This window comes from Glandiceps talaboti, chromosome 8 (genome assembly GCF_964340395.1).
Source record: "Glandiceps talaboti chromosome 8, keGlaTala1.1, whole genome shotgun sequence".
Lineage (NCBI taxonomy): Eukaryota > Metazoa > Hemichordata > Enteropneusta > Spengelidae > Glandiceps > Glandiceps talaboti.
Window position 1 is genome coordinate 22588711 of NC_135556.1, and position 14464 is coordinate 22603174.

Here is a 14464-nt window from a genome sequence, read left to right on the forward strand (position 1 = left end):
TTTACATTTCACATGTATGCAAGTAACTCATCAAACTCACTTCCCAGTTTCCAGGGAGAACAAGGAATTGAAAACTGAAAACAAAATGTGTCCCTCTTCCAAAAGAAAACAATTCAGTATTTCTGATATCATATGCATGTAGACACTTGTGTAGATTTGTAAATGTTGGGAAATGAAGATACTTTTTTTTTAATTTTTTTTTTTTTATAAATATAATTGTTATTCTACTTTCCCATATTTGTAATGTCATGAAAGTAGGGATATTTGTATACTTTCCTAGATTTGTACAGGGAGAAGTTGGGACCTTTTTGGTCAGATTTTTGTTTTAAGGTGTAGTGGCCTTAAGTGAACATCAGAAATCAAAACCATTTGGTAATCTTTTTCTCTCCCGGGCCTAAATCCTACAAAACTCATATGGCTGGCAGGGAAAAGTTCACTGGGTTATAATTATCAGAACCATGTATTCATTTGGGACATTTGGGCCTTTATATCTCCTAAAGTATGCACTCATAATTTTGGATAAAAAGTTCATTTTTGACCATGCATCTAAACGTTGTAGTGATTTGTATTGCAGTGAAATCTAATAAATTAATAACATGCAACAGTCATATCAAACATAATTCATAACAAGCATATAAGTGTTCACGCTGATTGAATTATTGTGAATTGATATTACCCACAGAAAGTTTTCTATTTGGAAATTAGATAAGTAATTAAAATCACAGAGTTAACAGAATGCAGTAAGATGGATATTTCTTCATGAGCAGTGATTGATTTCAAACACTCTCATTTCATTACATTTGCTATCATGTAAGGCTTCATGATGACTGCTTGTAATAACAAAGTCTCCATCCATAATTCTTGCAAATCCTCTTATGACCAAGATGTCAATGTCAGTGGATTTACGGTTCAATTTGACTAAATTAATCACAGTGGTTAAATTGTATTCATCTAAGAGTTCAGAATGATGATTTTGCAAGACTACAAAGACAACACATAATGGAAATAAGAGCTTTGGTATTAGAGCGCCCTCTTTAAGCCTTGTATAGAGTCTAGAGAAGGGAAATTTCTAACAGCTGTTCCTAGTTTTGGTTTATCCAACAGCAGTGTCCATTCACTTGTTTGGCAACAATTTCAACTGTGAGATTATTTATAGTTGCTGGCTCCAAGTTGCATTGTTTGTGTCTTTCTTTGTGTATGGGAGGGGGGGGGGGGTATCACATGGAAGATTTTATTAGTACATATTTGTTTCTCAAATACATATGAAACAACATCTATAACATTTTTCTATGATAAGGGATGTTGACTAGTTGTTGAACTGATGTAAGATGGTAAGATGTCAATGAAATGAACAGCTTTTGTGTGTATATCAACAAGGGTAAAGCTAGGTGACAGCAACTACATTGTGAGATCTGTGTACGTGATCTCCAACATTACCTGCATATACACTTTTGCATATGGACACACAATGCAACTTGGAACTAGTCATTGATGCAATAGAAGATGTGAATTAAAATATGACTCCACCAGAGATGGTCAAGGCTACAAATTGTATTCTTTTACTAACTTGATAATTCTAGGTACCAGTAAACTAAGACCACCTCAGTCTTCAACAAGTGAATCTAGATATAAGAGCACCAGTGCTGGGAAAAGTAAACAGGCTTCCTCTACTGCTGCCACTACTTCTACATCCAGCACTAGCAAAGTACCAGTAAGACCTCGTACTAAAGCAGCTAGTAACTTATCACAGGTCAAATCAGCACAAAGCACCACTAGTGCCTCACATAGTGCTACAGTTTCTGCTACTACCACCTCTACTTCTGTTTTCTCTAAGACACATGGTAAGGTTTGGCTTGGTCTTTATGTTGTCTGGTCTTTATGTTGTCTGGTCTCTATGTTGTCTGGTCACTGTATTCTGTATGTTGTCCATGCTCTGTCATGTTCTGTCCTGTTTTGTAATGTTTATTTTCTTGTATGGTAAGCTGTTCAGCAAATTTTCTTTATGGAAATCTGTCACAGCATATTTTTTAGCCTCCAAAGGGAGAGTTATTACAATGGGTTTTGTCCATGCATGCATGAATGTGTCCATCTGTGATACGTAATGTCTCTAAGTATACAATATCCAATTTAATTCAAACTTAGCATAAAGTTGACATATCATCTGGGACGCATGCATGTAGCATTGTTTAGGGACATATGCAAATTTGACCAAATGGCCGACCCTATTTGTAGTTAAAAATCAATCAGACTTGGGAAGAAATTTTCCTAGACTCTTGTTTGGATGGTCTCATAGGATGATCTCTCAGTTTTTCTATATTTGATCATGAACTTGACCTTCTGAATCAAAATTTAACCCCACCCCCAATTTCATTCATTAGTCACATACAAGTAAAGTATGGGTGGGTGGGGGTATTATGTCATCTGTGAAGACATGTCTAATATGGAAAGTTGTTGCAGCACCATCTGTTAAATAGTAATGCATCCAACTATAGAGGGCACTGTGCACATAACCTCACAGTTCAAATATGAAACAGCATTTAACATTTTTACTCAGCGTAAGAGCATGCTGCCATTCATTCTTGAATTATAGATAACTTAAAGTTAAAGTTAAAGTTTACTGTTGTCTGACAGTTTATTTTTTAAATTGGTGATCATTGATAAATTGGTTAATCCAATCTGTGTTAACCAGATAATTTGGAATTTCTTGTGCATATTGCACTACAATCCAAGCTTTCGTTTTTTACTCTTTCAAAAAAAAAATGAAGACGTAGTGGATGGTATATTTTTCATCAGCCAAAGTAGATCTAACTACAAGCTTTTCTATGATGTGATAACACCCAAGTATAACATCTATTAAAAGTATTTTCTTGATAAAACTAGTACAAATTTGATAGGTAGTTGTTGGATATGGTAGTAACTAGGCACTTGGTCATGCATCAACTGTTCTTTTAGTGAGCTGAGCTTCTAAAAAGTGCAGTTGATGTTTACAGTTTGGACTAGCTGTCAAGTACAAATTGGAATACAAGTACAGTGTAACTCCTTGTATTGTATTTCTGTTGTAGAAGATGTAGATCTATGGCTTATGACAATCGTATATCCCAGTATAAAATCCTCTTTCATTAGAAATATCTGAAGTGAAAGTGGTTCACCTTGAAAAATCAAAAGACATACTTCAAATGCCTTATTAGGGTGCTTGTCAGATGTATGGCATGCCTAAAACTTTACATATGTCCAGAGGTTCATTATTTGCAGATGTTTATTTTTGATTTGCTTGTTCATGTTTTGTGTATTCTGAATTTTGTGGTGTGAGAATCTGTTTCTGTTTTCCACTTGTCAAGTTTGAGTGATTTCATGTCGTCTCTGTTGTTGTTTTTACTGTGATAATGATGTGTTCTCCCAGAATAATGTGTCAGGGGTACCAAGCATCTTTTGCATAGAGTCCTCTTTTTGAAATGAAATGAAAGTAACAGTTCAAGCCTTTTCACTTAGAAACAACATCTTAATGAGATCTATTATACAAGAGAGTGATCATTTTTACATTTCAACATCAACATAGGCATGTCTCTATAACAGCAACAAGACTTTCATCCCTGACTACAACCAGGAACTATAGGACATGGTTATAACGTAGTCTGTAGCTGTCATCTAGAAATTCTAGGGAGAACACTGAATGCATGTTGTTTTGTATTTATCCCTGGTTTATGTGTTGAAAAAGGACTTTTACTTTCAGTGTATATGTGTATCTTTATGTATAAGCACATAAACACATATTTAATTAATCTCCCATAATACTGCGATGCTTTTCTTACTCTGCATGAGTAGAAATAGTATTTACTAAACAGGTATAGCATATTTGGCAAAAAGTTTACATAGACTTTCATACAATCAAAGTCTATCAATATTTGTACTTTTTTTTTTGAAAGTGTGCAATGAGCTGAATTTTGAGGGTACAAAAGTCCTGCTCTGAGTAGTCTGGTTGAAAATACCAGAATTTGGTCAAGGGATTTCATCAGTCTTTTTGTATCTCAGCATATAAAGTAATCAAGAAATATGGATTTAAAAGTAATGTAAAGGTTTAGAACATGAAGTAGACTTGCGTACACTAAACCTGGGTTTACAGTGTCACTTGTGATGTATTGGTACATGTATCCCTCCAAACAAAATTTGTGATATTAGTAAAGTTTGTTCATTCTCATTATGTAGAGATTTATATCACCTGAATGAAAACAAGAACAGTGATTCACTCCAGAGTGACTCGTAAAATAAGAAGTGTTAAAAAATCAGTCATACAATTGTTTTGTAGTGAGGCGTGGATCAGAACATGGGACAACATCCACAAGTAGTGTAACACCAAAGTCACCAAGGAGTGGTGGGAGAATATTACCACCAACCCCATCATTGCTGCCCCCTCATCATAGGAGAAGTCCATCTTTAGGTAAGTGATGCCTCGGATTTTAAAGAAGCTGTAAGAATGCCTGGAGTGGGGGTGCTCACATGTACTCTTAGACTATTGATTTTGTAAGCAATATATAGATGTTTGACATCCCCCTTTCAGTGAGTGATATCAAGGATGTATATAATACATCCATGGGGATATCTTATGTGACAGTTGTGTCTGAAGTGGAATCTTCAATTATGAGTATATGAACTTTAATTAGGAACAACACGAATCATGAGAATGGCAAGTCTAGTAGAACTGTCATGACATATTTACTACACATTTCCAATTTGAAGAAAAAAAATTGAAAAGAAAAGAATATCCATTGACAATAACAATTTCAAAGTGGTACATAGTGTACAACATATATAAAGAGTACAGTATCAGAATGATAACAAACTTTGCACCTGTGTTTGACTAGACTTTGTTATGTTTATGCATAGACCCTCTATGGTTTATGACCATTATAATTGGATGCTTTCTCCCTACTCAATGCAGTGGGTGGTACATTTACTTTTCTTTGTGCCCTGGGGTCAGAGTAGCATGGAGTGAGCATTTTAAATGGGCTTATTGTAGAGTTTAATGATGCATACATGATGGCTTGTTGGACACGCACTTTTTACTTTATCACAGAAACATGTATCGTACAGCTAGTCAAAGTCTAATGTAGGGTAGTCTTAACAATGAAAATACTCAAGAATCTGATAACAAAAAAGAAAACTGTAATGTCTTTCTGAACATAACGCTACAGGTCTCAAAGCAATCAGACCAACTTTGCCCAGTTCATAGAACATATCATCTTGGTTGCCCAGTTCACAGAACATATCATCTGGTTTGCCCAGTTCACAGAACATATCATTTGATCACATGCAATGTTTGGTTTGACAGTGCAAGAATCACTTACATGTAAAAGAATGCTGCAATGATTGATAATGCTTCATAGAAAGTAAATTGTTAATTCAGTCAGTGTATACTTGAATGTCTCCTCAAGAAGGTGAATTAAGCATGATTCCCTGACAGAAACTACTGTGGAGGCAGAATCAACATCACCTTGGATTTCAGTGGAGCAGACATGTTGATATTACTCCATTCTCTTGCTTGTACCAGATGGATAATTGACATCCAAAGTAAACTGTTGCACAGTTTGGTGCAGCTGAGACAGCCATAACTAAAAACACATATCTCAGCAGTTGTCTGGCAGTTGACTATATGTGTTCATTTGGCGCCAACGCTGAACCTCAGACCTGTACCCTAGTCTGAGTTATGAATTCCTTTGTCTGTTGTGTATGTGTAGCAAGTCTCTAGAGTCTTTTAGTGTGTTAGCAAATACATATAATGTATTCTCTGACTGTAATTAGTACCTTTAAATTGTATATATTGCAGCTAGCATGATAATACATTATGGATAGCACTAAGTTACACAGATCACCAATAGTTTCATAAACAGCAATGCTTTGTTGTAACAATGTAAAAAGTACCATCTTTATATATGTAGTTCATCCTTTTGATAGAATAGTTGCAAATGTATATTACTTACCAGTTTGCATATTTTGTAAACCTGTAGTTTTATGTGGGCATGCACATATATAGTATTGGTAGCTAATTATCAGATAATGATGTGGGCAATGACTATTCCCAGATAATGATGTGGGTATATACAGTATTCTTAGCTAATTATCAGATAATGATGTGGGCAATGACTATTCCCAGATAATGATGTGGGCATGTACAGTATTCTTAGCTAATTATGAGATAATGATGTGGGCATATACAGTATTAGCTAATTATCAGATAATGATGTGGGCATATACTAGCTAATTATCAGATAATGATGTGGGCAATGACTATTCTTAGCTAATTATCAGATAATGATTTGGGCATTTATGGTTACTATTGTCAGCTACTTAGCAAATATTGAAGAGGAATTTCCTTATCAATATTACTTACTCTAAATGTCAATGGGGATCTCAAGATAGCTGCCTGTAAATGTAGCCGTAGATATGTTCCCAAACTAAGGTCTGATTTCAACACAATGAGGTGTCTAAAAATATCTACAAACTTGGGGATAATCTTTTGCTTGAACTTAAGTGGTATTGGCTGTAGGCATTTTCACAAACATTTCAAAACTACAAATTTTTGAGAAATGTTCTATTCAACTAATGGTTCGTGTACAAAGTGTTTTTTGTATAAACCAATGTATATTGATTCAGCATTTGTCTTCTGAAGATGATCTGTGTATTAGGTAAATGGTAAATCTGATCTGTTTGGAGACTTGTTACTTCATATTAAATGATATGACATTGTGCATGATATTTCATAGGTAGACCATTTGTCTCATTCCTATGAAAAATTTCACTTTTAAGTTTAGCTTGAATTCACGGTAAGGACACCATAGTTGTAAGTAAGTAGTTTGATACTGAACAATGATAATGTGAGGTAATCTTGTAATTGGAGTAAACATTTCCCAAACATTTGTCTGATTTTAAAAGTATCTAGTATTAAATCTACAAGCTTTTGAAAAAATTTCTGTAAAACTAGTGGTTAGTGTATAAAATAACGGCGCCATGATTGGCCTGTGGAAAAAACAAACCCAAATTAAAGAAATAACAGAACATGGAAGGAAATTTGTACAAGTTTGTATTGTATAGGGTAAGCCAGGAGCTAAGACCACTATCTTAGTTGCGATCTTATCACCAATCTATTTTCACTTGACATACTAACCATACCTCACCCATAGCCTAGAAAAATAAACAGATTTGACATCTAATCTAACTAAAATGAAAGATGATGTGTGGATAGTATTCATTTATATATTGTGTAGCCGTCGTTGTACCAGGTCAAAAATGTTAGTAGTCCTCATAATGCATACAACCTTCAACATTCCTTCAGGCCACAAGTTTTCTCATGAGACAACACAGACAAATAAATAGTAACTTTGCAAGTTTGTTTCTCTTTGATGTGAAAATCACTTTTTTGACATTCTTGAGGAAACCATCAGTTTTTTCAAGATTAGTTCTCTGATTGTGGTAAAGATGGTCATTTATCAAGTTCCTTTCTGTGGTGGATGTAAATAAGATTGAGTATATACACCCAGTTTCTTATGTGGAAGTAACGGTGTGTGTTGCTAAGAAGTACTGGAAAAAAATATATCGTAATTATTTGTGATATAAAGACCTTCACCTTAAAAGACACAAGTCATGGAAATCTCTTGATAATACAGTAATGGTGTAGAGAGAGGAATAAATACAGCAAAATTTGAAGAGAGTGCAGTGTATTGTTACAAGTTCATGATCAGTTCACAGTGCTGTTTATGGATATATACTTTTGGAAATTAGTCCCCATAGTGGTTTAAACTATGAGAAAATCCCAAGTAGATGATTCATGGATAATATAAGCACTTTTATAGATATTGTCAATTCCTTGAACTTCGATTGGAATCTGTACACTTGTACTTTACTTAGCTATACCTTGGACCCTAACTTTGACACTTACAAAGGTTCTTTCACACTAAGGCTAATGAATAGCTGAAAAGAGGAAAAATATCTTATTTGATATCAATTATACTTTGAAAGATATAGTATTGGCATCATGTGTACTGTGTGATTTGGCTGCTTACAATTGTGTTTATGGCTGTGACGAACATGACAATATCACATTGCAGTCCATTATAACTGTAAATCGATCATGACGAAATTGACATGATGTCCAAATATCAAATTGCTGAGTCTAGCACAACCTAAAACAGGTTATACATATGGTATAGTCTAAGGTCACAGTCTTGTTCAGTAACTGAATTTGGCCGACTGATTGTCTAGATCAAAGATAGCATTAATCAAAATAGGGTAGAGATGAAGAGAAATATTGTTTGGTTTATTCAGTGTACTGTTCAAGGAAATGTTGTGTGCATTCAGTTATTTTCTGACTTACCTTTAAGAAATGGTTCCATCCACACACACACACTCTTGTTGGATTGTAATCAATCTTGCTGTTGTGTGTAACAAAACACTAGAATGGTTTACATTCTATTTATCACTATAGCAGTGACAAACACCCAAAGAATATACCTGAAATAGGATAGATCTACAAAAGTAGACTTGGCATGACAGTGTGGGGGCAGAAAATATGTACAGTTATCCAATACATGTAAGGATGACTGTGTAAAGTATCAGACCCTCAAGGCAATGAGTTTGTCAACCAACTCCCCTGCAATCAAATAGTTTGTTCTGTAGCCATACAAGAAAACTTTAGGGACTAGTATAGTAGGTTTAAAGAGATACAGATGCACTTTTAAAGGGTCTAGTCACGGAGTCATTTTCAGTATCACATCTAGTATGAGACAGACGCCTGGACGTGTGTTCTACTAGTATTGTCTAAAGTGTGTGTTCATTTCTCAACAACTGGGTTTGACCAGGACAATGCTGACTTTACTTGTAACAGGTAAAATTTAATTTTCATATTTCTAGTTTGAAGTTTTCAGTATGAAGGAAACATTTAGGTAACCTCTTTGTTAATCGGTTTCTTTGTTTTAATAGTATTACAAGATCTTTGTAAGAACTCAGTGTGTGAGGATCAGTGAACTGATGTCATTACATTTCTACAGTTATTCAACAGCATTTAAGACATGTAGGTACTTTCACAATGTCAAAACACAAGAATTATCTACAATACATCTGGAACAATAGTGTGAAATCCATGCATATAAATATTCATAATTGACTTCAAAATTTTTTTCCAGTTGATTTTTAACATCAGGTAAATTGCATGTACAAATGTACAGTTCTTTCAAGACCCCACCTCCCCCATTCTTAATTTTAGGCAAGAATTTTCATCTTTACCAAAATTACTGTTTGTAAAGAAAAACATGGTGTGAAAAAGTGTGAATACAGTTTGGCAGGATTTAAGGTCTATGTTGATATTTGATATCATTTAGAAAGTTGCACTAATGGATTTAGTTACAGAGAATCACTAACCTTGAATCATGTCCATGCTATGTGGATAGACATGTAGTGTGTAAGAATGGACTGAGAATCACTAACATTGAATCATGTCCATGCTATGTGGATAGACATGTAGTGTCTAGGAATGGACTTAGAATCACTAACATTGAATCATGTCTATGCTGTGTGGATAGACATGTAGTGTCTAGGAATGGACTTAGAATCACTAACATTGAATCATGTCCATGCTATGTGGATAGACATGTAGTGTCTAGGAATGGACTTAGAATCACTAACATTGAATCATGTCTATGCTGTGTGGATAGACGTGTAGTGTCTAGGAATGGACTTAGAATCACTAACATTGAATCATGTCCATGCTATGTGGATAGACATGTAGTGTCTAGGAATGGACTTAGAATCACTAACATTGAATCATGTCTATGCTATGTGGATAGACGTGTAGTGTCTAGGAATGGACTTAGAATCACTAACATTGAATCATGTCCATGCTATGTGGATAGACGTGTAGTGTCTAGGAATGGACTTAGAATCACTAACATTGAATCATGTCCATGCTATGTGGATAGACGTGTAGTGTCTAGGAATGGACTTAGAATCACTAACATTGAATCATGTCCATGCTATGTGGATAGACATGTAGTGTCTAGGAATGGACTCATCTAGGGTTAGAGATTCACAGACTGCTCTGTTAACAGAAATTGTTTCACTCATCAACCAGTAATCTTGTGTGAATATGTACTATCTTCTTTGTTTTTAGGAGAGCTATAAAAAAAAATGAGATGTGATGAAATGTGTTTGAGGTGAAAGTATAAATAATGTTAATATTTCACAGACATTTATACAAAATTCTTGAGTAGGTGATCCAATTTTACTTTTTCAAATTATGCAATCAGCATATTGAAATTTTTTGCATTCTGAAATTCTTTGTAGTTATCACTCATGAAAACTAGCCTGTCTACTGATTGAGTCTGTGACTCCACTACACCCAGAAATAGTGAAGTAGTGGAGCGACGTCAAAGAGTCGGCCAGTAGACAGGCAGATGAAAGACTAAAGTCTCTCATATAGAGCTGCTCACACAGTACTGTATGCTATATTTTCAGAGTATCATCACTCAGTGTCAACTTTCGGTGAATCATGTCGTCTAGTTTGTTGACTCAGGTGCTTGACTTGGTTTAATTAATGAATAAATTTGTTAGTATATATAATACTTGTATATGCTACAGTACATGTATTCTGCTAATATATCAAATGACTATACTCACAGTCAAAACAAATCCCAATTTTTGTCTAATGTCTGATTAGTATCATCAGGGGTGTACCATACTACATTCATTCTCATATGTATTCTGCTATGTCAAACTTTAGCAATGCTTTGCAATTTGAGCTGACTTGAGAGAAAACTCAAAAAATCCCACATATATAATACAGTAAAAGATTTCAGTTTGCAAATTTATTTAAGATTTGGGTGGTCTGTAATTTCTAATTCCAAGAAGCGACCCTTAAACCAAAACCATGGAAATTACTTTACACAGTATATAGTGATTCACAGTAGTATAGATACATGCAAAATAAATCAGTATACGTCATGATTTTGAAGATGTCATTTGTTTTGTAAATTTTGTCCTGCCTCGGATATGTAATCCAAAATCTTTTTGATACAAAGTGATATTCAACTTCAAAGTCATTATCGATGAATTAAACAGATAGATATAGTAAAATTTCACTAATTTAAACAAATCTGACTGAATCATGCTATAAACTGATGTTGAAAGAATAATAGCTAAGTGACTCAGTCTAATGATCAAGAGGTGTCTGAACATTTCTAGTATAAACGTGAGGAGAAGACTAAATCCCAGAATTACATCACTTTAAAATCAATCCCAATCTTTGAATCCTGTGTTTCCACATTTATATTATCAGGATGGCCATAAGTAAAAGATTGCAATAATGTAATCTTTCTTTGTTGAAGATTAACTGCAGTTGTTAGACTACTGTTTGAAATGTTAACCCTAATCCTGAAAATTGGCCTTTATGATGAAAATACTTAATAAAACTATGTTAGAATAATGTTAATGTCAATGCATCCCTTTGATTACATAAAAGGTTTGTCTTCCACTGTTGTTAGTCCAGTTGATAGGGGATTCCTTTACTTTTTAGAGTACATTTACTAAATAATATAATTGAAATGTAGTATACCTGAATACCAGCTTGGTTAAGTATGCTTCGATAAGTTGTTTACTACAATAATTTACAGGAAAAGGTATCCCTTTAGTTTAAAGCATATGAACTGAGCTTATGTCCCTTTACATAATTGTGTGTCTCATTTCCAAATCTGGTCATCACAGTAATACTGATGGCAAACTTATGTTGACCTTTGACCCCAATACTGTATTGCAAGAAAGGTGTATAAGCTAGGGATGATCATGTTCCAGTTCAAGAGACTTACTTATAGTTCATGATTATGTTTTGAAAAAATGTCAATTACAAAGTAACTTGTTTCTGTCACCTTGTGAACCCTTCATTTTGCCAAGTTTACTGAAAGTCTAATCTGATTTCAAATATGTTATAATGCCATGAAAGACCCAATCAACAGATACAACATGCAGTGTATGTGAAGGAATAACTGACCTGAAAGTCAAGTAAAAACAGCTGTTCTGAATTCACTATGCTCAGACACAGCCCTTCGTTGTGTATGCATGTCAGTATGAAGGTACGGCTTTGAGATTTAAGATTAACTTGCATAAGGAAAACCATGAGTCATGTGCTGTGATAATTATAGTTATTTCAAACCTGTACTAGAAGTAACTGGAGTGTTATTATTTTGATCAGACAAACAACACTGTATTCATTAAAACTGTTAAAATACCAATGAATTGACATTGTATATGTTAACTATATAAGAGGTCAATTTTATCCATAAGTGGTACAATAACAGGTTGTAATCGTGATAGCATTTAGGACATTGAGTTTTGGATACAGACTCAAAAATTGATTTTGATGGGATTTGATATACCATATTAAGTGTACAGCTATACCTATATGTTTACATATATGTGATTCAATACTATTCAGGCTGTATGATATTACAAGTAAGTCATTATATCTGATGAAACAGTTTTTATAAACCTGTTCCAGTTGCAGTTAGCACAGCTTTAATACCAGAAGTTATAATGTTACAACGTTTATGAGCATAGGGCAAGAAAGCACTGTGTGCTAAATAAAAAAGTTGACTTATTACAAAAATTGACATTGTTTCAGATCTTGTAGCTGAAAGACTAGATTAATAATGCGCAATATACTCAGAGTGATTTGGTTTTAGTTCATTTTTTTGAATGTGGAAAAAATGAAATGTCAATTTCAAATTGAATTATCTAGCAAACGAAATTGCCAGTAGCCAAGTCTTTTGGCTACAGATCTTCTCTCTTCTGTTATTCAGGCTGTGAAACCCTAGTAACATATGGCATGTACATGGTCTCTTTGTAAAGACATGGTGACAATACATAGCCCTTCTGTATCCTGAAGACTTATAGAGATATACAATAAATGTGATACGTGATTTGAGGGATTCACTCATGGTGAAAATACCTTTTATATGTATTCTTTTCTACAATATCCATACTACTAAACCCAGATGGTATTTGAACATTATTGTTTATACTTTAAATAAATGTTTTACTACTGAGCTAATGCAATCTGGTCTAAAAATGTATTTCCTGTGTTGGCAGGTCCCAGCATAGTAGGGGGCACATATTGAAATGTATCACATGGATCAATGAGATTTATCCCGTCTAGCGGCTAACGAGTAAGAATTTAAGAAATTACACAACTGTGATAAGAACACAGTATGAGTGTTCTATACATGTGTCAAGTACTCAGTGTGGTAAACCTTTCATATGTTTGGTGAAAACACTGAGAACCCTTTAATAGAGAGACGAGAAGATGTATTAAAATGGGAATAGTTTCCTGTACATTTGTCATGAAACTTTAAAAGGCCTTGAAACTATACTGCTTTACAATGTAACTATACTGCTGTCTTTACCCAAATACATTAGGTATATTGATACAGATGTTGTTTCCTACAGTATATTCTATGTATTAAAGCCCCAGTAGCTGTAAAGTGTAACTGGAACAATATTTTTATCACTGCTGCTGTGATGTGTGGATAAATGATTCTTCATAACATGAAGTGATATGCAAACTAGGTGCAAATATACATTTTTTGGGGTCAAAAATCTTTAATTTCAAAACTACTTGGCAGATTTGACTGAAATTTGTTGGGATATTTCTATGGATGTGTAGAGGAATAATTATTGATGATCTCATCATTGATATGCAAATTAGATTACACATACATACAACCATACATACATCATGTACATACATGCATACATACATACATACACACACATACACACATACATACATACATACATACATACGTACGTACGTACGTACGTACGTACATACATACATTCAATATATACATACTACACACACACACACAGACACATACACATACACATACACATACACATACACATTGAAGCTATCGAAGTTTGCCCTTATTTCTATGTTTCTGTGACTGAGTTATAAAAATAACAAAGACATGGTTAATTTATTGGCAATGTATTACACAATGTCAGTGACCGACATATACACGTACATTATGATGATTAAATTTGTATTCACCAGGAAGTGCAATGAGCATGTCTGTGAATAGATATATCATTATCACCATTCTCATGTCATTTGTATTCCAATCATGCAAACATGGCAGCTAGCGTCTGCATTTGTCAAACTGAAAATATTTGGAGTTCACTTTTGGTGGATAGCTGAGATGTATGTGTTGTCAGCTTCCTGTGTGTTGCTAGTGTCTTCCGGTACACTGTGGTTATAGGGTTACAGACGTTCCTGTTCTCGTTTTCATTTCATTTCAATATACCGATATGTATGTACATATCTTGGGGCCTTGGCTTACAAAAGAGGCCACTTTCAATGGATTAATCCTAACATGCTTCTAAGAACAATGCAGTGGAGACCCAGAATTTCACTGTCAGGAATTCA

At 34.3% G+C, this 14464-nt stretch overlaps 1 protein-coding gene across 4 annotated transcripts in view; it reads left to right on the forward strand.

Moving 5' to 3' along the window:
- Positions 1–14464, forward strand: part of LOC144438492 (uncharacterized) — an 88488-nt gene that overhangs the window by 57233 nt on the left and 16791 nt on the right. For 3 of the 4 annotated variants that reach the window (XM_078127530.1, XM_078127531.1, XM_078127533.1), the window contains 2 exons: positions 1581–1841; positions 4304–4435. In XM_078127530.1, the coding sequence (XP_077983656.1) occupies positions 1581–1841; positions 4304–4435 (393 nt within the window). The remainder of the gene's footprint in view (positions 1–1580; positions 1842–4303; positions 4436–14464) is intronic. The other variant, XM_078127532.1, reaches the window with a different exon arrangement.